The sequence below is a fragment of the Plecotus auritus genome (genome assembly GCF_963455305.1).
Source record: "Plecotus auritus genome assembly, chromosome: 4".
Taxonomy (NCBI): Eukaryota; Metazoa; Chordata; class Mammalia; order Chiroptera; family Vespertilionidae; genus Plecotus; species Plecotus auritus.
Genome location: NC_137775.1, coordinates 126,575,790 through 126,602,279, shown reverse-complemented (window position 1 = coordinate 126,602,279; position 26,490 = coordinate 126,575,790). Strand labels below are relative to the sequence as shown.

General features: G+C 42.3%; 1 protein-coding gene across 4 annotated transcripts in view; it reads right to left on the bottom strand.

Moving 5' to 3' along the window:
• The window catches only part of AHCYL2 (adenosylhomocysteinase like 2), a 191,118-nt gene that overhangs the window by 37,286 nt on the left and 127,342 nt on the right, over positions 1 to 26,490 (bottom strand). For 2 of the 4 annotated variants that reach the window (XM_080664134.1, XM_080664136.1), the window contains exon 2: positions 5,037 to 5,145. In XM_080664134.1, coding sequence (XP_080520260.1) covers positions 5,037 to 5,145 — 109 coding nt within the window. Of the gene's footprint in view, positions 1 to 5,036; positions 5,149 to 17,276; positions 17,585 to 26,490 lie in introns of those variants that run through there. The other 2 variants (XM_080664135.1, XM_080664133.1) reach the window with 2 other exon arrangements.

The following is a 26,490-nucleotide window of genomic DNA, read 5'->3' as shown; positions in this document are numbered from 1 at the left end:
CTTCTAGATAGAAAAGTAATATAAAGTACAATATAATGTTCCCATGAGATGTTGTCTTGTTTCATGATATTGCAGAATCAAAGCATAACTTGATGAATCACTAATTCACAATCTATCCCATAGAACACGCATACATATGTTCTACGGCTCACACCTGATGAAGTCTTACCTCCTAGCAGCTGTGATATTGTGGGTTATTGCTAGGAGAAGAAGCAGTCAGACTCCTGGTTGAATTAGTCCTATTAGACTATTTTAAGTCAGGCAATTCCTCTTGGGCCCAATCTATTCATTTGGTAATGGAAATAACTGTAGGGACCTGTGTGTCAATGTGCAGCAGATTTCACTGATGAATAACACTCTAGAAACATGTGAAAAGCTATATTAGCAACCAAAATACAAATAAACAAAATGTTATTATTTGAAAAATATTAGAATACTTCAACCAATTATGACCTAAGAGACTGCAGTCTTCCCTTCTTATCCTTAACCAATTAATTCCCTGCAAAGACAGCTTTTTCAGAAGTATATTACTGAGAATGATCTGGCTTTGAAGAAACATCTTCTGCTCATTTATTTTTATGAGGTTTTGTGTTTAGGGAAAGAGTTTTTAGAAGGTTTTTTAATATATATATATATATATATATAATTTTATATATATAAAAGAGTTTTTAGAAGGTTTTTTAATATATATATTATATATATATATAATTTTAGGGATTAACGTAGCCTTTTTCAACCTAGCATTAGCCTTGAAGCATCCATTAAATATATGAATTAACTTCTCTCCTATGCATCTCAAAGGGTACTAGTTATGACCCATCCTTTGAAGAACTAAGAAAAACAGTCTCTCATCATTTTCTGTGTTCTGTGATTCAGATGAGGAACCCTGGTTGAGAAAACCTGGCAGAAGTTGCTAAATGAAAACGTTTTGTGGCCGGGCCCAGGGCCCACGGTCCCCCGGCCATGGAGCTTCTCTGACCACACACACAGATTTCCATTCTCAGAAAGCCTTACTTTTCAACAAGATTTTTGTAGCAGGAAAGTTTCGTGAATTTGTATGCCAGAGGACAATGCCAATAAAGGAGAAGCCACGTGATCAATAAAAAAAAAACATTTTGTAATGTCATAAACCTTCTTTTATCTGTTTATGTGCACAGAGTATATCACAGACCTCAACAAGGGAGTAAAGTATAATAAAATTTCTGGACACCTTTCACCAATATTTACTCATTGAGCATATCTCATGTATCAAACACAATTCCAAGTGCTGGAAACAGAGCAATACAAAACAGGCAGAAATCTCTGCTCTCATGGATCTCATGTTTAAAGGGAGAAAAGATAACAATAAATTAGTAAAAATATACGTTACATGATAAGTGCTATGGAAAAAATTTGATAAGGAGTGTTGGGTGGGTTGTTTGTACAATTTTATTTTTTTATATTTTTATTGATTTCAGAGAGGAAGGGAGAGAGAGATAGAAACATCAATGATGAGAGAGAATCATCAATCAGCTGCCTCCTGCACACCCCCTACTGGGGACTGAGCTCACAACCCCGGCATGTGCCCTTAATTGGAATTGAACCCGGGACTCTTCAGTCCACAAGCCAACGCTCTATCCACTGAGCCAGGGCTGTTTGTACAAATTTAAAAGAGAAGCCAGGATAGACCTATTTTGAGAGGGGATCTTTTGTCAAGAGCTGGAGGTAAGCCCTAACCGGTTTAGCTCAGTGGATGGAGCATCGGCCTGCGGACTGAAGGGTCCCAGGTTCGATTCCGGTCAAGGGCATGTACCTTGGTTGCGGGCACATCCCCAGTAGGGGGTGTGCAGGAGGTAGGTAAATTGATGTTTCTCTCTCATTGATGTTTCTAACACTCTATCTAAAAAATCAATAAAATATATTTAAAATAAATTAAAAAAAAGAACTGAAGGTAAGACCCAGCTAGGGCATCTTAGAGCATTCCAGGCAGAGGGAATAGCAAGTACAAGAGTCTTAAAGCAGGAGAATTTCAAAATAACAAAATAACAGTGAGAAGGCTAGTCTGACTGGAGTGAAATGAATAACTGGGGGAGGCAGGGGGTTTGGGAAAGTAGAGATGTGATTAGAAATGTAATAGGAGGCTGAATGGTATTATACCTTGTAGGCCATTGTAAGAATTTTAGGCTTTACTCTGAGTGAGATTGGGAAGCCATGGAAGGATTCTGAGCTGAGAAGTGATATGACCTGACTTATTTTAAAATAATTAATCTTGCTATAGTATTGTCAACAGACTGAAGAGAGGTAAGGTTGGAACTCAGGAGCTCAGCTTTTAAGATATGGGAGGTTTGAGATGCCTAAAACACCCAAGTGAAAGGACTGAGTAGGCAATTGAATACAAAGATCTAGTATGTAGGGGAGAGATTTCAGCTGGGGATAAAATTTGAGAATCAAATGTCACTACTATGTGGTATTTAAAACTATGAGACTGAATGAGGTCACTTGGGGAGAGAATATAAACAGAGAAGGGAAGAGGCCCAAAGGTCAGTCTTTGGGGGTTTTGTAATGTTCATTTCTATAGTCACTTAAGTTGTAACGTATGCTGAAAGTGCGTTCCAAGATCTTACTGACATGCATTTGCATATCTTTTTGTATTTAGAAAGCTGTAAGTCAGACCCATTATTCCTGGCTTTTCATTCGATGGATTTGGAGCTTTTTCTGTGTTATCTCATATCATTTCCCATTGCCTCTGTTACTAATTCACAGGCTACAAGTTTTCCAGGATTATACAACAAATCACACATGGATCTAAGACTAGAAACTAGTTCTCGCCCAACTCTCAGTTCAAGACTCAAGGCAGTAGGCATCTCCATTCGGCGTATGTTTAAGAGCCTTGAAAATTGTTCATGCAAAAAAACAAAACAAAACCCCCCAAAACAAATGAGGTAACAGTATGTGTGACACAAATGCAAATAAACGTATTTTGGGGATTCATTTTAAAAGCACTGAGTTTATGGAAATAACACTTCCTACAGATTAGTTCAGACCATATCTGGAATATTATATACTTAGGCATAATATTTTTAAAGGAAAACTTAATCTGGAATATACCCAGATGAGGATAGCCTTGACTGTGGGATGCCCCCAAAATGGTGATTTTTATTTCTAATTCTAGGTAAAATCTTTAAATTCGAGGAATTGTAATACCAGGTTTTGGGTTTGATCCCCGGTTGGGGTGGGTGTGGGAGGCAACCGATCGATGCTTCTCTCTCATATTGATGTTTCCCTCTGTCTTTCTCTTCCTCCCTCTCTAAAGTCAATTAAATAATAATAATAACAAAAATAAATTCCAATAACTAGAAGAGTTTATCAGGAGCTAAATAACTAGATAAATGAAGGGTTACCCTATCATTTAAAATGCTTCCAAAGAGGTCAGATAGCTATTTGCAGGGTTGCCATCAATGCAATTCCAAGCATCCAGTAGAAAGCCGAAGAACTGACTTTTAAGTTCTTTTTCATCTCCAGAATGTTTTGACTTCAATGATCTGGAGCTTAATACCCTTAAATGGATATATGTAGTTGATAATTTTTTTACTATAAAAATGGCAATTTAAAAGGTCCACGTTTTCCAGAGTGTCACCAGTTAATGTCACCCACCAATAAGTTTACCAGCCAACTATGTGTTCGCTTAGAAACCAAGTGCATCAATCACACTCTTCTAGGTAAACAGATATTTTGTAGGTATACTCCCTGCATATAGGGGTTCATTGGGAAGGCAGGCATTAGTTTTTCTCTGCAGGAACACAGTTGGAAATATGGATCTAGTGTGTAGGGAATAAATTGAGTTGGAATTAAAATTTAATATAGTTATTATTTAGTATAATCTTTAGATAACATGCACAAATTATTAGTCTAAAATGTTATACCCTGTTTTATAATTCACATTTTCACAATTATTAAAGTTTCCAGAGTTATATTAGCTGGTTTATGATTTTCAACACTGGTTATTTCAGCAGAATAAGAGTGGTACCACATTTGGTGTCTGCAGACAAAAATCCATAGGAAATTATCTCATGTGCTTTACATCATTCAGTTATTGTGGGGAGAAAGTAAAAAATGAATGTAAAAATGTAAATAACAATCTACCAATCTAAAAGTTACAGTTTTCTAAGCAAGCTTTCTTCAAGTTTACATAATAAATACTGCTTTCCTAATTGTGTGAAGAACAAATAAAACTTCAGGTCATGATGAAAACTTTCTAGTGAATATTACTACTTCTAATGTGAAGAGACAACTCAGTTTCCTACCACATTCCAACACAAGAGCAAAATAAAATAGCTCCATATTAGATCACATACATACTGGGCACTGTTACACAAATGGCCAATGCCTTCAAGGGGTTTTACATGGTAACAGCTCATCTGACATTAAATGATAAAACTCAGGGCCCATATATTTGAATTAGTGCCACTGCAAAGGAAGAAAGGAGTAATAAGCAATACAATATCATAACTTAGAAGAGAAGGCAAAGGGCTCACTTGAACTAGCTACAACATTTTCATGTTTGTTGGGGCAATTAAGATTTCTCCATTAATATGCAAGTACCAGATGGAAGGATAGGGAACCCCTCTTCTATTTTCAAAGAAAGGAAAAACAAAAGTCTTAACATATGTTGTTTAGTGAAGGTCATCAGTGGGCAACATACTCCTTCCCACCCTCTGAATAAATCAGAACTCAATTTCCTTAATCACCTTCTTCTACCTTTATTGGAAAAAGAGGCTTCTATTAAACTCCACTCTGAATCCCCAAGAAGAAGCATATCAAACTCGCGGCCCATGTGTTGCATACCATGTTTATTTGGCCTGTGTTAGCCTTTGAGTTTGATATGTTTGCCAAGAGGAATCCAAAAATTCCATCTAGAATTTTGGTGTGAATTTCAACTTAGAGACAAAGTGTTTATTCCAAAGCACGGGCTTGACCATGCTTAATTAGCCTTGGGTAGGCAATGGGGTCTATTGGTCATACCTCCATAGCTGAGTCCATAGAAGTTCAGTACTCACCTGAACTGTAGCTGTCAGTAGATGACTGAGAAATGGAACGAGACAGAGAGCGACGTCCAATTTTGGTGGGACGTTTGTTAAATTCTTGCTTCTGGTCAGCAAACTGGATCTGCTAAGAAAAAGGGCTCTAGTTACATAAAGGAAAACAACCTCTGTTTTGAGATAACATTTCAAGGCAGTTGATCTAATTGTACCAACCCATCTTTAGAATGTTAACACTCTGGATAGAAGAATGATTTTTCATTCTTTACTTACTATATTTCCATCAAATTTAAATATTCAATCCACTCTCTGACTATATGCTTTTATTTTATTACTAGAGGCCTGGTGCATGGATTTGTACACTGGTGGGGTCCCTCAGCCTGGCCTGTGCCCTCTTGCAATCTGGGACCCCTCTGGGGATGTCAAGGAGCTGGCTTCGCCCCGATCCCCACAAGCCAGGCCGAGGGACCCCACCGATGCACAAATCCGTGCACCGGGTCTCTAGTATGCATATAAGATCTTTGGTTAATCTCTTCCCACTCTCACCTTCTCCCCCTCCACTCTTCTTTCTGAGATTCATCAGTCTATTCCATGTTTCCATGCCTGTGGTTTCCGCTCCTGCATTGAGCATCTGCCCCCTGGTGGTCAGTGCACATCATAGCTACTGGACAGTCACTTAGGCCAGTGGTCGGCAAACTCATTAGTCAACAGAGCCAAATATCAACAGTACAACAATTGAAATTTCTTTTGAGAGCCAAATTTTTTAAACTTAAACTATATAGGTAGGTACATTATTATTAACTTAATTAGGGTACTCCTTTAATCGCACTGTATGTGTGTGCCCACACGTGGTATTTTGTGGAAGAGCCACACTCAAGGGGCCAAAGAGCCACATGTGGCTCGCGAGCCGCGGTTTGCTGACCACTGACTTAAGCTTTTATATATATATATAGATTATTATTATTTTTTAAAATCCTCACCTGAGAGAGTGGAAGGGAGGGAGGAGGGAGTGAAACATCTACTGGTTGCCTCCTACACGTGTCCCCACTGGGGTCAGGGACTGAACCTGCAACTGAGGTACGTGCCCTTTGACTAGCAATCAAACCCTCGACCCTTTGGTCTGTGGGCCGACACTCAAACCACTGAGCAACCAGCCAGGGCTATATGCTTTTTACAATAAAATTGTGACGAGAGAGAGAGAGAGAGAAAGAATGGGATTTCTGGTTAAAATTAATTTTTAGAAAGTTGAGTCATATTCAGAAATTCTTTCTATAGTTTTGCTGAAAAGAATTTTGAGACTATTTCAATTTTCACCTATCTAGATGAGAAACTGCAAGGTACAGACAGAAAGGTAAAGTGACTTGCCTTCAAGGTTTTAAGATTCTCAGGAAATGGTTTGGTATAATGAAAAAATACACAGGCTTTCCATTCAGACAGAATGTTCCTGGGACTGCATTAAAATACTGGCTATGCCACTCACTAGCTATGTGATGTTGGTCAAGACGTTTCTATGAGCCTCATTTTCTCATAAATACAGCAAAGATGAAAACACCTCACAAGTTTTAGAGAGGGTTAAATGAAACAATATATGGGCATACTTTGTTTTATTGTGCTTCACAGATGATGCATTTTTTTATGTTGTTTGTTTGTTTTTACAAATTTAAGGCAAGACTCTCCACCAGCAAAAGATTACAATTTTATTGCGGTGGTTTGGAAACAAACCCCCCTATCTCTGAGGTACGCCTATAGGTAAACTGTGAAACATAGCAGGAGATTCAATAAATCCACTCCCCCACTCCAGCCCCTACAGTTTATAAATCTTCTTATAGCTCTTGCAGATAGTCACTATAGTTTTTAAAGATGTATTAATTAGCTTTTTAATACTAGTAAGTACAGTAAACATTAATTTATTATTTTTAATGCTTGCTATCATAAAATACCTAAAAGCTACAAGAGTGATCATTTATCCTATCTAGTAAAGAGGTAATATGCAAATTGACCGTCACTCACACAAAAGATGGCTGCCCCCATATGGTGAAAGATGGCCAGCAGGGGAGGGAAGTTGTGGGCGATCAGGCCAGCAGGGGAGGGCAGTTAGGGGTGACCGGGCCTGCAGGGGAGGACAGCTGGGGGGGACGAGGCCTGCAGTGGAGGGCAGTTAGGGGTGACCAGGCCTGCAGGGGAGGGCAGTTGGGGGCGACCAGGCCTGCAGGGGAGGGCAGTTGGAGGAGACCAGGCCTGCAGGGGAGAGCAGTTGGAGGGGACCAGGCCTGCAGGGGAGGGCAGTGGGGTCAACCAGGCCTGCAGGGGAGGGAAGTTAGGGGTGACCGGGACAGCAGGGGAGGGCAGTTAGGGGCATTCAGGCCGGCAGGGCAGCAGTTAGGCATCGATCAGGCTGGCAGGGGAGTGGTTAGGCCCTAACCACTAACCGTTAGGGGGTGATCAGGCTGGCAGGCAGAAGCGGTTAGGGGCAATCAGGCAGGCAGGCAGGCAGGCAGGCGAGCGGTTGGGGCCAGCAGTCCTGGATTGTAAGAGTCCCAGATTGGAGAGTGTTTAGGCTGAGCTGAGGGACACCCCCGCCTCTGTGCACAAATTTTGTGCACTGGGCCTCTAGTTAACTATAATATGACAGATGTAAAGGAGTGAATAAGTGTACTGAATATGTATAAACCTCAATACTCGAGATTGTATTTTGGACACTATCTGAAAATGAGTTTCTTGCACTTTTATCTCTTTCTCCTACTGTTGGAGGTTCCAGCTGCTACTTTTTAACACTTTACCAATCAAAGCTCATATAATTTCAACAAATATCTTTTTTCTTTTTCCCTAATTAAAAATTTGCATTAATTGCTTAAATTATTCTGGATCCCAGGTGGCAAGGAGACAGGAAGCATCAAAAATCTGACAACTGGTTCTACCTTTCATAATAAAAAGATGATTCCCTGATGGACAGAACACAGATACAGCATATCAAAATGAGAGCAGCAACTGACCTCCATTTCCTCCTGCAGCTAGAGGTAACTACTAAGTCATCTGAGTATTGAGACAAAGGAACCAATGACAAATTGAATTAGATTGGCATGACTTTCAGGGGAATTCATACCATTTTCATAGCTGTAGCAACATAGAAAGCCTATGTTGCACTTCCCGAGTTGTAAATTATTTTCAGCAATAGGAAAATTCATTGGAATAGAAGTTCTTTGCAAAATAGAAAAGGGCAAAACTGATTATTTTGCTAAATAGGTAAAGTGCCCTTTTATGAACTCCCATGGGATATACATGAACTTCCATGTGCATCTCCTATCACAGCACTTATTACACTGAATATAACTACCTTGTCCCTGTATAAGCAATTGGCTCCATAAAGTCAGGAGCTATGTACGTAAGGGTGACCTTACATTCTCAGACACAAATGCCTGACACATGGTAGGCAGTCATGTGCTGAAATGAATCTGAAGTAGCCTAGTCTATCTTCACTGTCTGTACGTGGTTGAATATTAAGTAAACATGGTAAGCATAAACCAAGCTTAAAGTTAAAAGAAGTTTTAAGGGCAAAAAAAGTTGGGAAGGGGAGGAAGGTTGGTGTGAAAATGGGGAGGAGGATAGCAGTCAAGCTCAAAACTGGTTTGCATTTCACCAACCTTGTTTAAGACAATGACTTGTCTTTATTCTTTTTTAGAGGCCCACCTAGGAAAAGGAGTAATAACTGACCTTCCAAAGGTCACAATGAGTCACTAACTTTAACCATGCCTCCTTAAAACAACAAAAAGAGAGTAACAGATAAACCCTCCCAGAGGTATGTTAACACCCCCCTCCCATCCCACACACCACTAGAGGGGGCCAATCACTCTACTTCTCTAGGATCAGGGGTGGGTGGGTACACATACATTTACCCCAATAACACTAAACCATAGCTGCATCATCATCTCAAACCATTTTCCCTAAGCTGAGCTCTATTCTCTATTCTTCTCCATTTGCAGTAATTCCTTCCATTTAGGTCAAGTTTAGGCTGTTTTTGGCACTACAGAAGACTATGTGGGCTTTCTCCACTCAGAGGCATAGAGTACTAAATGTTGTTTACTTGTTAGATACTGAACTCAAGTTTCTTTTGGACAGAAGAATTATTAGAGACTAACCACTTATATAGAATGTTATACCATTTTCTGGAGAAATTAATATGTTTATCTCTTACTGATAACCAGAGCATATGTTTTAAGTAGGTCATCCCTGTTGCCCACCTACTCTAATAGTTAAATTCCTTACTCAACAGCCCACCTTGTAACACTCAACATCTTGTAACACAGTAGTCTATCCATCCCCGGCAGGGGTATTTTGGTAGATCCTACCCCTAATTTTCCTATGTGTCTGAAATCAAAGAGTCCTTTAAGATAATCCACCTTTTTTTTCAGAGAGAACTGCCTAATTTCAACAAACATCAAGATAAGGAAAGGAAAGAGACTGTTAGGAGAGGGGCAGCTCACCTTTTGCCAGAAGGAGGGATGAGAGCAGGAAAGGAGGGAAAAAGCAGCTGGCCTTTCACATTAATGGTCATCACAGCAGCAAGACTGGAAAATAAGAGCTTAGCCTCACCTGGGCTTTAATCCCAGAGTTGCCATTGACAATGTATTTCTTCTTGTTGCTCAGCATAGTGACATTACCAGCCCTTACTGCCACCTCTCCGGTCTAGGGACCCCTGTGGCTGGGCCTTTAAACTTTCCGCATCAGCAATTCTGTTGGCTCTGATTCCAGCTAGCTTTTTCCCCACCCCCCTCGGTTGGGAGGTGGGGTGCTGCCCTTCCCTGGAATCCCTGAAGCTGCTCTAACAACTCCTCCAGTAACTGAACCCAATGTAATAACCCATTTGTTAGTGGCTCATCAGCCATTCCTAATTCTGGTGGCTGTTTTGCTTTTATTTTTTTCCTAAACACCTAATTACATGATCCTCTGACCTCTAAACCTTAACAAGTCCCTTGACAAGGCCCAACTTGCATGCGCATAACAATAGCGTATTTATATAACCTGGGCACTTTTTTGCCTGCTATAATTACCTTGCTAATTAAGTTCCTTTTTAACCTTACCTCCTCCTTTTCCATGTCAGATGATTTTAGTTAGCCTAGTCTTATTAGAAAAAAAAATTAACTACAAAGCCACTAAAACAATGAGGGAATTTAAGATAGCAAGAAAAAAAATGGTGCTAAGTGCTCAGGCAGCCCCTCCCCACCCCACAACACACACACACACACACACACACACACACACACACACACACACTCTGTGTCCTTGAGTTAGTTAGAGTGGGGACAGGTTTTGACATCTGATTTCTAGTCCCATCTCCAGATTGTTGCTGATTAGGTACTGAGTGACTATGTTTTTTTCAGCCCTGACCGGTTGCTCAATGGTTAGAGCATCAGCCTGCTGACCAAAGGCTGTGGGTTCAATTCCCGGTCAAGGGCATGTACCAGTGGGCGCAGGAAGCAACAATCAACGTGTCTTTCTCAAGTCGTTTCTCTCTCTCTATCCCCCTCCTCCCTCCTTCCTACCCTCTCTAAAAAAAAAAAAATATCAATGGAAACAATATCCTCAGGTGAGGATTTAAAAAAAAAAAGTTTTTCAGCCTTGGCCGAGAGTCTTACCAAGCACCAGAAGTTTGCCACCCAGTCGGGTGCATGCAGGAGGCAACAGATGGGGTTTTTTCTCTCTCTTTCTCTGTCCCTTCCTCCCTCTAAAACCAGTAACTGTGTGTTTTGTGAAGGTATGACTACAAAGGAAACTTTTCTTTTCATATATTTATATATTTTTTATTTTTTACAGAGAGGAAAGGAGAGGGATGGAGAATTAGAAACATTGATGGGAGAGAAACAGTGATCAGCTGACTCCTGTATGCCCCCCACTGGGGATGGAGCCTGCAACCAAGGTACATACCCTCGACCGGAATTGAACCTGTGACCTTCCAGTCCGAGGCCCGACGCTCCATCCACTGAGCCAAACTGGTCAGGAAGGACAAAGGGAGTTTTCTATTGCCTCAGAGTCCCCAGATTCACAATAGCCTTATTACATATCAAATACAGTCAAATGAAAGGGCAAAGAATCATTATTTATTTGTTGAATTCTGAAAGGGGGCCAGTGAATAGGAGATCCATATTCAACTGTATCTTATAGAGACAGGGTAGAAATGTGATTTGAATTCTTCTTAAAAAGGGGGCGGGGGAGCTGCTTATTGAGCAGAAGAAAGAACATAAAGTGGTAAATTCTTTTTTTTTTTTTTTTTTAGAATAAGCTTTGAGAGAAAAGATCTCTGAAAGAATAGAATAAGGGTAAGAGCTAATATTTATTAAGTGCCCACTATACACAGCCTTGTGCATGTTACTTCTATTAATCAGCATAAGAATGTTTAAAAGTAGGCATTATTAACCCCATTTGACAAATTAGGAAAGTGCAGCTCTGCGAGAACAAATGATTTGCCTGAGGTCTCACAGTAAGTAAATGATGGGACTAGAATGTGGGAGCCCGTGTTTATATCAGAGCTGAGGCTCTTTCCCCTACCATACCTAATGATATCAATCAATCAAACACCAAAAACTCCCTGGGTCCTAATCCCGGGTACATTAGCCCTACTTCATTTTTAATTTAATTACTCCTTACATTTACTTTCTTATCAGATTGGGTCTCAGAAATGACGTCATCCCCGATGATCTTGGAGCTCTGATCAAATCACAATTCTGAAATGGCTAATCCAAGAATTTTAAATTCAAAAGCCCTTTAACTGGCAACTTTGCCCAATGCCACCACCAGAAATTAAAACAGAAATTGAATTCCATTATTGATGTTCACCGTCACTCATAATTTCAAGAAATGAGATAGACGGATAGTTTCCTGCTTGTTGGCTGGATCTCTAAACTTCTGCTTTTGCTAACAAAGGATGTTCACCCTAGTACACTCTCAGCTGGTTCCTCATTTTACTCACTCAGGTGGAAAGGAACTCTTTGGTCCAATGGCTTGTCATCACACTTGAACCAAAAGGAGTTGCAGATCTACACCAAATACAACCAGAAGACATTTTAGGACACTATTACTGACAGGAAAAGCTTTACCACTTAATGATTTTATCTAACAAAGGAGTTCTCAAACTTTATGTACTTCCAAGTCATCTGGAAGGCTTATTAAAACGTTTTTCTGGGCCCCACTCCCAGAGTTTCTGATTTAGTAAATCTGGGTGGGGCCCAAGATTTTGCATTTGTAACAAGTTTCCCGGAGATGCTGCCGCTGCCGCTCTGGGGACCACACTTTGAGAACCACTGCTCAACACCTTCTCCAAGCATGAACAAAGCAGCTCTAACTTTCTTGACTCTTTCCTTGGCCAACCCTTTGATCCCATCTGTGGCTTTGCCAGGGCGGAATACTGAAAGGCAGAAAAGATTCTTTGAAAAGTAAGAGATTAGAATGAGGTAAACCTTCATACCCAGCTCAGGGATCAAGAGAACTGGGTCTAATTCTGATTTCCACAGTTTGAGGCTGTTACGAATAGATGGTTAAAACAGTAAGAAAAACAGAACTCCTGGGGAAGACAGAAGATCTATTTAACCTAAAGAGGATCAGGCCAAGAGAAAACAGTTAATTCCTTTTCAAATACACAAAGGATGATAATCAGAGGTTCTCTCTGTATCTCCATTTCTTAACTTTTCCCACACTTTATATCTGTAATCCTCATTTGTAATATGGAAACAATCACATCTACTTTGCTTATCTCAAATGTGTGCTGAGAGATAAAATAATGTATTTGAGAGGGTTTTGAAGACTACATAATAATACACAGTATAAAACATGAACTTTTTGTATTTTTAGGTCAAAAGTTCTTCATCTAGAGTCCAAAGGAAAAATGCAAACTTTTGTGTATGTGTATATTTTCCTGGAGAGAGGGCCCATAGTTTTTCAAATGGTTATCTGCTTTAAATGTCAACCCTGACCCAGAGTTAAAGCCAAGCTATCATCTCTACCACAGTTTACCAGATAGATACCTTAAAAGTGTCTGTCTCACTTCCAAGTAGATATGGCGCAAGCATTCTTACAGACATGCCTCCCCAAGCTAAATGAGCTGCTAAAACAAATTCTTCACTTATAAAAGGTATTACTTCTAGCCAAAAGCAAGTCAGGTAACCAGCTGGCTGAGTACTCAAGTCATTAGATTTCCTATGGAAAAGTACCAAGTACTACAGAGAGCCTGGGTGGGAGGAGAAAATATTAAAATGCAGAAACTTAAAAAAAGGTTACTGCTGATCTCCACACAACATAAGAGAAAGCATTTGTATTTCACCTACTGACAGGAACTAAAGATTTCTCAGGGGAAGAAAAAACATATCAATAAGACCAATCTTTAAAAAGATGTATTCTCCAAACTTTTCGCAGTAAAACTGCCTGAACAAGCCAAAGGAAATCCTTCACAAAAAAACAGCTGAGGAGCAGAGGGTCCAGCAGAAGTTTTCCAGAGATTGATGGAATGTTAACTGAAGGTCTACCCTGTCAATTCTCAAGATTGGGGTTCTTCAAAGTTCGTCCTGGCTTATTTCCCTCCCAGGAATCAGAGATGTGAGTACTGTCAGCTGCTGTCTGGTCTGAGTCCTATTTTTGAGGGGTATGCAAGTCTCTTTTTTCTGCTATGGTTAACAAAAGGGAAGGTGTTATAATAGACCTTCTTTGCTAAATTTTCCTCCTGAAAGGTTTGAGAGTTTTGTCATATTTCTTTTGGAGGCTAAGATAGTCTCAGTGGAAGTTTCATTACATTAATATATCAACTGGAACATTTGTTAAAACTTTTTAAAATTGAAATTTCTGCCCAACATGGGAGCTGGCTCCAGGGTTTTCTCTCAGAGATTCAAGGGCACTAACATTTTACAGGTAAGGTCTGGAAATCTATAGGCAATACACTAGCGGGTGCTCAGGGTTCCCTTTACTGGCTAAGTGGACATAGGTGGCAGCCTAATGCAGCACTTTCAGACCAGGTCAGAAACTAATGACATGCAGTATCTTAAAAAAGCCTCAAAAGGTTAAGTCTTTTGGCCAGGAAATATAGTAGATGAAAAAACTGAATTATTGAAGATAAGCCCCTCCTTATTCTTTCTCATTGTTGTTTTAAAAATAAAATCTACTGATTAAAGGTATTTTCCTAATTTCTGAGAGAGATGGGCCAAGAAATTGCTAAATGAGAGATGCCATAATAAAAACAGAGCAGGCCTGTGTTTTAAAGAATGTTTACTAAAAGCTGGGGAGTCCTAGGTTATATCCTTTAAGCAATAGTCACACTAACTCCTTAAAGACACTCTCCCTCTTCATGTAAATAAAAATAAGGTAAATAGGTAAGCAGCAGGAGTTCCTCTTGAGGATGTGCTCAGCAGGTAAGATGGTGAGGAAGTTACGAGATTAAGAATTACCATAAACTTTCATTGATTCGGAGTTGACATACTAATGTTCCATGGAATTCTTCTGTAATATTCCTTTAGAGAAGTACCAAAATTTTGTAGTATCTTAATGTGGTCCCTCCCATAAAAAATACAAAAGAGACTTCTTGCTCCCCCTTGTTATTAGTGAGTGGCTGGAGATTCAGAAACAAAAACCCAACTAGAATTATTGTATGAATCCTTTCCATTAATTCTAAAACAATACATTATTTGATGTGGATGGGTAGAATTACTTTCTATCAAACTTTTAAAAACTAAGCACAGGTTCTGAAACAACATTAAGAACAACAGCAGCAATAACCCCAACAAAAATAAAAAAACAATAGTTTTAACAATAAGAGGTGAAATGTGTTGTGGGCTACTCAGTTGGGCCTTTGTTAGGCCTATTATATATTCAATCTCATTATTTTTGTTGTTGTTAATCCTCACCCAAGGATATTTTTCCATTGATTTTTAGAGAGTGGAAGGGATGGGAAGAGACAAAGAGAAACATCGATGCTCTCAAGAGACACATTGGTTGTCTTCTGCACATGCCTGACTGGGGCTGGGATGGAGCCTGCAACTCAGGTACGTGCCCTTGATCTGAATCGAACCCAGGACCGACACTCTATCCACTGAGCCAAACTGGCTAGGGCTCAATCTCATTATTGATGGTTATTTCTTTAAGTCCATAATTCCATAAAAACAAAAAAGAATTTGAAATATGTTGTATATAGTCTAACCAGTCTTCCGTGAGGAAATCCTATATAATGAAAGACTAATATCCAAATAGACCGAACGGCAGAACAACCGAACAACTGGTCGCTATGATGTGCACTGACCACCAGGGCGGAACATGGTGGGCGTTGGCAGCAGGTGGCAGAGCGCGGAACATGGCGGGGGTCGCCCGAGGCAGGATGGTGGCGCAGGTGAGCGGAGCGCCAGACCAAGGCGGGGCACAGGTCGCTGTCATCGAGGCGAGCCTCTGGTGGTTATTGAAAATTCTTTGCTCTCACACGCTGCGGTCCCGCCTGGCACGCGTACCTGCTGCAGGCGTTGGCCCCGCACCACCTGTTTGCACCCATTGTTAGCACTGTCAGCAGGTGCAAGCAGTGGCTGCTGGCCCCGATTGTCCCTGAGGGCTTCTCCACCTCCCCCTGCTCCTGAGGGGCAACTGGGGCAGCAGCCACTGCTTGCACCCACTGACAGTGCCTGCCCACTCACACCCACTGCTGGCACCGGCCCCAATTGCTCCACACAGTCAGCAGGTGCGAGCGGGGCCTGCGCTGTCAGCTCGTGGGAGCGGTGGTGGGAGCGGGGCTGCCAGCAGACAGAGGACAGGGTCTGCGGCAGGAGGGGCCAAGCGGGCGTGTGGAAGATGGGCCTAGACCAGGGGTGGGCAAACTTTTTGACTCGAGGGCCACAATGGGTTCTTAAACTGGACAGGAGGGCTGGAACAAAAGCATGGATGGAGTGTTTGTGTGAACTAATATAAATTCAAAGTAAAGGAGCGGAGGGGAGAGCAAGAGAACCGGAGAGAACAGCCGGATCCGGCCCGCGGGCCGTAGTTTGCCCAAGGCTGGCCTAGACTCACCCCTGTACCCACCACAGCCTCGTGGCCCACAGTTCTTTTAAAAGTGCACGAATTCGTGCATTGGGCCCCTGATATATATATAAAACACAGATGGTACAGACTGTAAGAAATCACTAAACCCAGAAGAAACCACAGTTAGGAACATAAGAATGGTTGTTGTTTTTAAATTTAAGGTTGATGTTGGATCTAAAATATTAGGTTTTATGTGGTAGTTCTTATCAACAAGTAAGTCATTATTACCATCATATTAAAAACATTTATCAGGCAAATATGTTATTTGAAGAATGGCACTAAAGGAGCTATAGATCCTGCCTCCTAGAAATATACATATAAAGAATATTTGGGGAAATGTTTTGATTGGAGGGGGAAAACTGGGCAGGTAGGGGAGAAAGGTCAAATGTTTTCAGGGACTTGAGAGCGCACCATTTCTACAAAGTCTCTTCCCCCCACCCCCTCTACCCCTGCTCCTCACACTACAGGCATAATTCAAAGATATAGCAGATTTGGTCTAGACCAGGAATTTTGACCAGTATGCTGCAAGAATTTTTAAAACATGCACTGACTTCTTTTCCCTTAGATTGTCAAACTTTTAAAATTGGCAACAAGCCAATACAACAACAGCCATCTGGTGTGAATGAATCAAAATTATACCTACCTTTTCTGTCAGATTGGTAAAAATAAATAATTTTTGGTTTGCTGCAGAATTTTAGTAGTTAATGTGTGCCATGAGATAAAAAAGATTGAAAGTCACTGGTCGGACCACCACAGTGAAGCAAGTAGTGAACAAGGCAAGTCCGCTCTTTGCTGGTGGAGGGCCTCTTGCCTTTAGTTTGTAAAAAACGCAACATCTCTGAAGCACAATAAATTGAGGTGTGCCTGTATTTTTTTAAATCCACACGAGAAACAAACAAAGTATCAGTTTGTGTATAAAATACAAAGCACTCATAGGATAACACAACCCATGCAATACACAAGCAGCAGTAGGGACTCCAGCCCAGCACAGCCGGGCAAGAAGCTGACTCTGGCCAGGCAGCTCTAAGACTTCCCAGCTTCACTTGTAATTAAGAAACAAGGGTGACCCAAGGCAGAGGAACGAATCATAAATTAGAGTAATAACTTTTTTTCCTAACCACAGGTCTTGGTAGGAATTTCTCACAGGTGATCCCTGTCATCTGTCAGAGGTGGTGGCCTCATTATCAAGAAATGGAAAAGCAAAATGATGGAAGAACTCACCATCCACTCAGGCATGTGAAAAGCTGAGGTGCCTTCATTCCCGTCCCACTTCTCCATAGTGCAGGCTTGGGGAATATATGTCTTGAAGCAAAATGAAAAGCTGGTTTGGAAATGCCTGGGTTTTCCGAGTGGCCAAAAGCAGAACCAAACCAAGTGATTCAGAAGTTCACAATGTCTAGCAGAAGCTGCATCCCCTTTAACAGAGGCTTCCTATTCAAATCAAGATCACTCGTCAATTGCCTAACAAGTCCCTTACTGGCTGGCTAGCTTCAAAGCTTCTGCTTCTGATTCAAAATCAGAGCTAATGCAAGGTTCTGCACCCAGCCACTGAACTTCCTACAGGGCACTCACTGTCTAATGCTACCCAAACACTCTCCCCCCTCCGCCCCAGTGGGGACTTTCTGCAGCACCAATCAGGCTTCCTCCCTTTCCCAGTGTGTAAGGCACTTGTTAATTTTCTCCCGCCCCTCAGGACACGTCACTGGAAGTGCTGATACCAAAATCAATAAGGCTCAAGGTCAAGAAGGCACTCCCATTTCTCAAGAGTTACTAGATCTGTACAGTAAATAGGCGTTTCCTTGAAATCAAGAGTTCCTTATGGCTTTCAAGTTTTAACAACTATGCAGAAGCTCCCCACCTGCTCACAGCAGGGGTCTGACACTAAGCTCAGGCATATCTCAAATCAAATTCTTCTTTCACAGGAGATGGAGCCAAGGAAGATCTTACAAAATCAGAACTTATTAGAAGCTCTAAAGAAAGTTCTGCACTACAACTCCCTCTGCTGGCTCCCGGTGCTATGTACATGAAGGTCTAAGACCTCCAGGGGCATCAACAACATAGGTGCCAATTGTAAATTAGCAGCTTCCCCAGGGCTAGTCAGGACCTAGCAACGTGTAGGTTCAGAGGGAGCCAGGTTTTCTGGTCAAGACTAGAGCTGCCTCAAAGTCCCTATCCAATGCCAGTTTTTACTCACAGGTCTGATTTCAGGAAGAAAGAGGATGCCAACACAGCAGCTGTATAGACCAGTGGTCGGCAAACCGCGGCTCATGAGCCACATGCGGCTTGCGAGCTGCGGTTTGCCACTCTGTTGACTAATGAGTTTGCCGACCACTGGTATAGACTATAACCTTAAGGGACCTCAGAAGCAGTTTCTTCTTTATGCCCCATACCAGCTCCCTCTTCTCTGTATACTTCAGATGTTTGGAAATAAGACACAACTGGCAAAAAGGTGACCTAACCTATTTTACCTTCTTAGTTCATTCCAATAAAAGTACCATAGATTTCAGGCACTAAAGAAGCCCAACAAGATATGGCTGCTTCAGAGAAACCAAGCTGGCGGCATAGGTGAACACCTAAACTGCTGCCTCGCACAATTTAAGAACTACAGCTAAAAGACAGAACGGACATCATCCAGAACCACAGGAAAGCTGGCTGAGTGGAAATTCTACAACTAGAAGGAAAGAGAGGGGCACACGGAGACTCAGAGGAGCTGCAAAAGGCTGAGGTACGGAGACACGAGCGCAGAGAGGACGGGAGGCTGAGTGCCTGGCTAGCTTTCTCTAGCGGGAGAGAGACAAAAGCTCCTGACTGCACTGAACCCCAGTTCCGACTGCACTGAACCCCAGTTCCGGGTGAGACCCTGGGGTCCCAGACTCATACGGGGTGAGTCTGGACTGTCGGGAAAAGAGAGGAGCGCACGGAAACTCAGGGGAGCCATGAAAGGCAGAGGTCTGGAGGCGCGCGCGCAAGTGCGCATAGAGAGGACTAACTGCTGAGTGTGCCGCTGGCTTTCTCTAGCAGGGGGAAGACGGAAGCTCCCGACTGTGCTGAACTCCAGTTCCGGGCAAGAATCTGGGAATCCAGATTCATTGGGGGAGAAACTGGACTGTCTGGCAGCAGGCGAAACTCGAGGGCGGCTTTCTCTCAGAGGTGCTTGCAGTGATTACTGAGGGACACTGAGACACAGGGGCCTCATAGGGCAGGGCTGACGGGAAGCCAAGGCTGTCTGCTCAGCTCTGAGACTTCGCCCCATCCACGCTGAGCACAGAGGCTTTTGCAATTTTGCAAGTCTTGTCTCATAAGGCTGTCTCCAGCACAGAAGTTCTCCCGGCGTAGACACAGCTGATCCTCACAGCCAATTGGCCTCCCAGTGATACCAACAACAATCAAGACTTAACTACAACAAGGCTGTGCTCCCAGGCCACAAAGGGGTGCACCAAGAGTATCCACCTCAGGTAACTGGGGAGGCTGAGCCACTGGGCCGTATAGGACACCTAGCACACAAAGCTACTTTATCAACTCAGGGAAGCAGCGAAAATGCGGAGACAAAGAAACAGATCACAAACAAAAGAAATGGAGGAAAGGAAATGACTGGATATAGAGTTCAAAACCACGGTTATAAGGTTTTTCAAGAATTTCCTAGAAAAGGCCGATAAATTTAGCGAGACCCTCGAGGATATGAAAAAGGACCAATTAGAAATTAAACATACACTGACTGAAATAAAAAATATTATACAGAGATCTAACAGCAGACAAGAGGATGGCAAGAATCAAGTCAAAGATTTGAAATACAAAGAAGCAAAAAAACACTCAACTGGAAAAGAAAAAAGAATCCAAAAATATGAAGATAGTGTAAGGAGCCTCTGGGACAACTTCAAGCGTACCAACATCAGAATTATAGGGGTGCCAGAAAAAGAGAGAGCAAGATAATGAAAACCTATTAGAAGAAATAATGACTGAAAACTTCCCCCACATGGTGAAAGAAAAAGACTTACAAGTCCAGGAAGCGCAGAGAACCCCAAACAAGAGGAATCCAAAGAGGACCACACCAAGACACATTTAATCATAATTAAAATGCCAAGAGCAAAAGACAAAGAGAGAATATTAAAAGCAGCAAGAGAAAAACAGTTAGTTACCTACAAGGGAACACCCATATGACTGTCAGCTGATTTCTCAATAGAAAGTATGCAGGCCAGACAGGAGTGGCAAGAAATTTTCAAAGTGATGAATAGCAAGAACCTACAACCAAGATTACTCTACCCAGCAAAGCTATCATTCAGAATTGAAGGGCAGATAAAGAGCTTCACAGATAAGAAAAAGCTAAAGGAGTTCATCACCACCAAACCAGTATTATATGAAATGCTGAAAGGTACTCTTTAAGAAGAGGAAGAAGAAAAAGGTAAACATAAAAATTATGAACAACAAATATATATCTATCAACAAGTGAATCTAAAAATCAAGTGAATAAAAAATCTGATGAACAGAATAAACTGGTGAATATAATAGAATCAGGGGCATAGAAAGAGAGTGGACTGACAAGTCTCAGGGGAAAAGGTGTGTGGGGGGTGTGGGAAGAGCCTGGACAAAAATCGTACACCTATGGATGAGGATAGTGGAGGGGAGGTAAGGGCAGAGGGTGGGGTGGGAACTGGGTGGAGGGGAGCTATGGGGGGAAAAAAGAGGAACAACTGTAATAATCTGAACCATAAAGATTTATTAAATTAAAAAAAAAAAGATATGCCTGCTTCAGTCGCCTTCCAGAATCAGGGACTTGGGAAGGGTGGAAAGGAGGAGGGGGGTGGGGTAAGAGATCAACTAAAAGACTTGTATGCATGCATATAAGCATAACCAATGGACAAAGACACTAGCGGGGTGAGGGCCTGTGCTGGGAGTGGGCTGGGAGAGGTCAATGGGGGAAAAAGGGAACATATGTAATACTTTCAACAATAAAGAAAAAAAAAAGAATCAGGGACTCTTCACAGTGTCGATTCCCATTACAGAGAATTCTTTCTATGGAGCTAATAGTCATCCTATATAATAAAAGGTTAATATGCAAATCGACCGAACAGCAGAATGACTGATCGCTATGACACGCACTGACCACCAGGGGGCAGATGCTCAATGCAGGAGCTGTCCGCTAATGGTCAGTGTGCTCCCACAGGGGGAGCGCTGCTCAGCTAGAAGCCAGGCTCATGACTGGCTAGCACAGCAGCGGTGGTGGGAGCTGCTCCTGCCTCCGCAGCAGTGCTAAGGGTGTCCTATGGGGAGTGGGCCTAAGCCATGAGTTGGACATCCCCTTAGGGCTCCTGGACTGCAAGAGGGTGCAGTCCAGGCTGAGGGACCCCCCCACTCCGAGTGCATGAATTTCGTGCACTGGGCCTCTAGTAATACTATAATTAGGATTAAAGGTTCATTGCACTTTAGGGCCTTCATTGGCTAAGAGGATGGTCCTTTGGATGTGGAGAGAAGAAGAAGGTAACGTCTAGGGAAAGAGATACTGTAAGATGCCAGAGGGGGTAGAATTCAAATAACTGATTTGGAGGGCTAGACTAGAAAGTCAAGTGAAAACAGAAGGGGACTACTGGGCCAAGTGAATGCAGAGGTGTCAAAGAATTAGAGATCCCAGGGCAGGTGGAGATCACATGCAATAACAATAGAGAACAGCAGCCCGGCTAGTATTGCTCAGTTGGTTGAGTGTCATTGAACCATGCACCAAGAGGTCGCAGGTTTGATTCCAATCAGTGCACATGCCACCCCAGTAGGGGCAGGAGGCAGCCGAGTGATGATGTTTATCTCTCATCGATGTTTTTCTCTCTCTTTCCTTTCCTCTCTTAAAAAAAAAAAAAAAATATATATATATATATATATATATATATATATATATATATATATATATATAAAATATATGTATTTTAAAAAGATACAGAAAGTTGGTGAAATGCAGGAGTGATAAGGCTCCTCTGATGCTAGGGTGTCAATTTTGATAACGCCTTAGCTTTCAGCAACCTCCAGTTATTGTCCCTCGGTCTTCCTTTTAATCCAAATTTAATAAAATGAGAAGTTACATTTGCTGCCTAAATTTCCAATGATATCTTTCATCTGTATTTTAAATAAAACATATCTAAAGCAAAAATGATTGCTCCATCTTTCCTTTCCCTTCACCCTCCAAACAAGCTTCTTTTCCTCACTTTTCTAACACTGTTCCCTTAGTCAAACAGATATTAAACCTAAGTCATCATTGATTTTGCCCTTGTCCCTAATCACCAGTACAATCAATTTTCAATTATATTTGAGCCATCCTACACCAAGCCTCTCATCTATCCCTCCCTGTCCATTTTCACTGCCTCCTAAAAACCCTCTATTAATCCTTTCCAGGAGGATTTCCCACTGATATCCCTATATATTAGTAAGCTCTATCACCAGGTAAGCTGTATTACCTGCTATTTCCTGAATATGAAGACTGCACAGCATGGCAGCAAAGAGCACTAATTTTGGAATAAAACAGTCCTGGGTTGGAATCATGGCTCCGCCACTTAACCTCTCTATCCCTCCCGTTTTCTAATCTATACAGTGGGAAGAATCATAGCCATCTCACAGGACTGATGCACGGATTTTAAAAGTAATAAACGGAACTTTCCTGTATGTCATTATTATGCTACTAGAGGCCTAGTGCATGTAATTCATGCACTTGGGGGGAGGGTCTCTCAGCCTGGCCTGCACCTTCTAGCAGTCCGGAAGCCCTGGGGGGATGTCCAACTGACGGCTTAGTGGGCCTAGGCCATCAGTCAGACATCCTTAGCATTGTCACAGAGGTGGGAGAGGCTCTCACCACTGCCACTGTGCTTGCCAGCCATGAGCCCAGCTTCTGGTTGAGCGGCTCTCTCCCTGTGGGAGCACACTGACCACCAGAGGGCAGCTCCTGCATTGAGTGCCTGCCCCCTGCTGGTCAGCATGCATCATAGTGACCGGTCATTCCACCATTCAGTCATTTGCATATTAGTCTTTTATCTTGTAGGATAAACTGTAGATGAGGCCCCCTAGAACCACAAGAAATGCAAAAAATTCACTGATAACTCATTCTCGAATTGCCCCCACTTAAAATCAAATTGCCTCCCTGTGAGGCGTGTGCTGCACCTTGGGAACCACTGGGCTTGACACTTTTCCTTTCTGAGCTTTATTTCTGAATACATATGCACATACCATGGGAATTGTAATCTCTTCTCTGCCTACCTCACTGGGTTGTCATGAGGATGTTCTGAACTAATAAACCTAGAAATGTTTCATTAAGTAAGTGATGTCTAAATGGGAAGAGATTGTTATTTTTAAGCCCACGGGTACCCTCGCAGGTAGCAGGTGCTGATTAGGGGAGGAGGGCATGATTGTTTCCTGGGACTGTAGCTATCAAAGCTTTGCAGAGGGTTCCACAGGCCTTGGAGGGGTGGGCTCTGGCCAGCAGCCCTGGGGGGCTGCTCAGGCCTGCCTCCACTCCGGTCTGGAGTTGTAGGGAGGAGAGGTGTGCCTGGCCCCAGCGGAGGGGGCCCGGCAGCAGTGGGATGCAGGCCCTGGGTGCCTCGGGGGCACTGACGGGTGGTTGCTGGCGTGCTATTGTTGTGGGCACCCCTGGTGGGGTTAGCAGGGGAAGAGATCAGGAGTTCAAGGTGCGGGCTGCGGCTACCCCTGAGGCTGGGTCTACTCCCCATCTGGTCAGCCTCCCTGTCCCCCCGGGGTGCAGGAGCTGGGATAGGGTGTCCATGCAGGGGGATTGGAAGAGCTCTCCATGGCTGCTTCCTTTTCCTTCTTTGCAGTCTGGGCTCCTGTCAGGCACTCTTCTCAGACCCCCGAGAACTTGGCTTCAGCCGCCGGCTCCCTGCTGCGGCGCAGCCTCCTGCTGGTCTGTCAATATGCAAACTGGTCGTTACTGTGATGCCGTTAGGTCCAATTTGCATATTACCTCTTTATTATATAGATGTTCTTTCCTACTTCAATGCCCTTTGCTCAGGTCATTTTCTCAAATTGAAATGCATTCATTCTGCCTTCACTTCCATCATCTTTATTTATTAAAATTCTTCAAGATTCAGCTCAAATGATCTTATGCCATGAAATCTAACTGATAAAAGCAATCGCCCTTTCCTCTAATATTGTTCTTTGGTCACATCACTATTTTCACTCTTCCTCATATTATTTTTTCTATGTACACGTGTCACCCCTGGTTAGATTCCAGGCTCTTCAGGAGCTTAGCCAGCTTTTATTTGTCTACAGTACCTGGCATATAGTAAGAGCTTAAGGAATTGTCAGATTTTTTTATGCTGTATGTATATCTTATAACATTCTGGGAGTAACTTTCATAATTAATATGTTTAATACATTTATGTCCATTTTATAGAATTTGGAACATTATTTTACATATGCATGTTATGTTACTGACTACAGCTATAACTTATTTGTGATGAGTCCTTGCTAGGGTTTTAATCCTTAATTACAACATTATTTCTGAAGGTTGGGGTAGCTGTGGCAAGTTTAAGAAGACTGAAATCATATCAAGCATCTTCTCAGATCACAATGGCATGAAATTAGAAGTCAGCTATAATAAAAACACTCAGAAACATTCAAACACATGGAGGCTAAATAGCATGTTATTAAACAATGAATGGGTTACCAAAGAGATCAAGAAAGAAGTAAAAGAAATTGCTGGAAATAAATGAAAATGAATGCACAACACCCCAAATCTATGGGACACAGTGAAAGCAGTCCTGAGAGGGAAGTTCACAGCACTACAGGCCTACCTCAAAAAACAAGAAAAACTTCTAATAAAAAATCTAACCATACAACTTAAAGAACTAGAAAGAGAACAACAAGAAAAGCCCAGAGTAAGTAGAAGGAAGAAAATAATCAAGATCAGAGTGGAACTAAATGATGTAGAGACTAAAAAAAATACAAAAGATCAACAAAACCAAGATCTGGTTCTTTGAAAAGATAAACCAAATTGATGAACTTTTAGCCAGACTCATCAAGAAACAAAGAGAGAGGACTCAAATAAACAAAATCAGAAACAAAAGAGGAGAAGTAACAACTGACCCCACAGACATCCAAAGGATCCTAAAAAATAAAAAATTTAAAAAATACTATGAACAACTATATTCCAACAAGCTGGCTAACCTGGACGAAATGGACATATTCCTAGAAAAGTACAATCTTCCAAAAACTCAATCAGGAAGAATCTGAAAACTTGAATAGACCCATAACTACTGATGAAATTGAAGCAGTAATAAAAAAAACTCCAGCAAACAAAAGCCCTGGTCCGGATGGCTTCACAGGGAAGTTTTACAAGAACTAACACCTATCCTCCTCAAACTATTAAAAAAAAATCCAAGAAGAAGGAACATTCCCAAGCTCTTTTTACGAGGCTAGCATTAGCCTAATTCCAAAACCAGATAAAGACACTACAAAGAAAGAGAATTACAGGCCAATATCTCTGATGAACATAGATGCTAAAATCCTCAAGAAAATATTAGCGAATTGAATCCAACAATACATTAAAAAGATACACCATGACCAAAGGAGATTTATTCTGGGGATCAAAGGTTGGTACAATATTCGCAAATCAGTAAAGGTGATACATCACATAAACAAATTGGAAAATCACATGATTATGTCAATTGATGCAGAAAAAGCATTTGACAAAATACAACACCCTTTTTTTGATAAAAAACTCTTAGCAAAGTGGGAATAGAGGGATCATGCTTCAACATAATAAAGGCCATATATGACAAACCTATAGCCAACATACTCAATGGGCAAAAACTAAAACCATTTCCCCTAAGAACAGGAACAGGATAGGGATGTCTGCTTTCACCACTATTATTCAATACTAGAGGCCCGGTGCATGAAATTCATGCATGGGGGTGTGTGTCCCTCAGCCCAGGCTGCACCCTCTCCAATCTGGGACCCCTCTCACAATCCAGGACTGCTGGCTCCCAACTGCTCGCCTGCCTGCCTTCCTGATTGCCCCTAACTGCTTCTGCCTGCCGCCTGATCATCCCCTAACCACTCCCCTGCTAGCCTGATTGATGCCTAACTGCTCCCCTACCAGCCTGTTTGCCCCCAACTGCCCTTCCCTGTAGGCCCGGTCGCCCCCAACTTCCCTCCTCTGCTGGCCTGGTCACCCCTAACTGCCCTCCCCTGTAAGCTTGATCACCCCCAACTGCCCTCCCTTGCAGGCCTGGTCCCTCCCAACTTCCCTCCCCTGCTGGCCTGATCACCCACAATTGCCCTCCCTTGCAGGCCTGGTCCCTCCCAACTGCCCTCCCCTGCTGGCCTGATCACCCACAATTGCCCTCTCTTGCAGGCCTGGTCCCTCCCAACTGTCCTCCTCTGCTGGCCATCTTGTGGCAGCCATTTTGTGTCCACATGGGGACAGCCATCTTGTGTGTTGGAG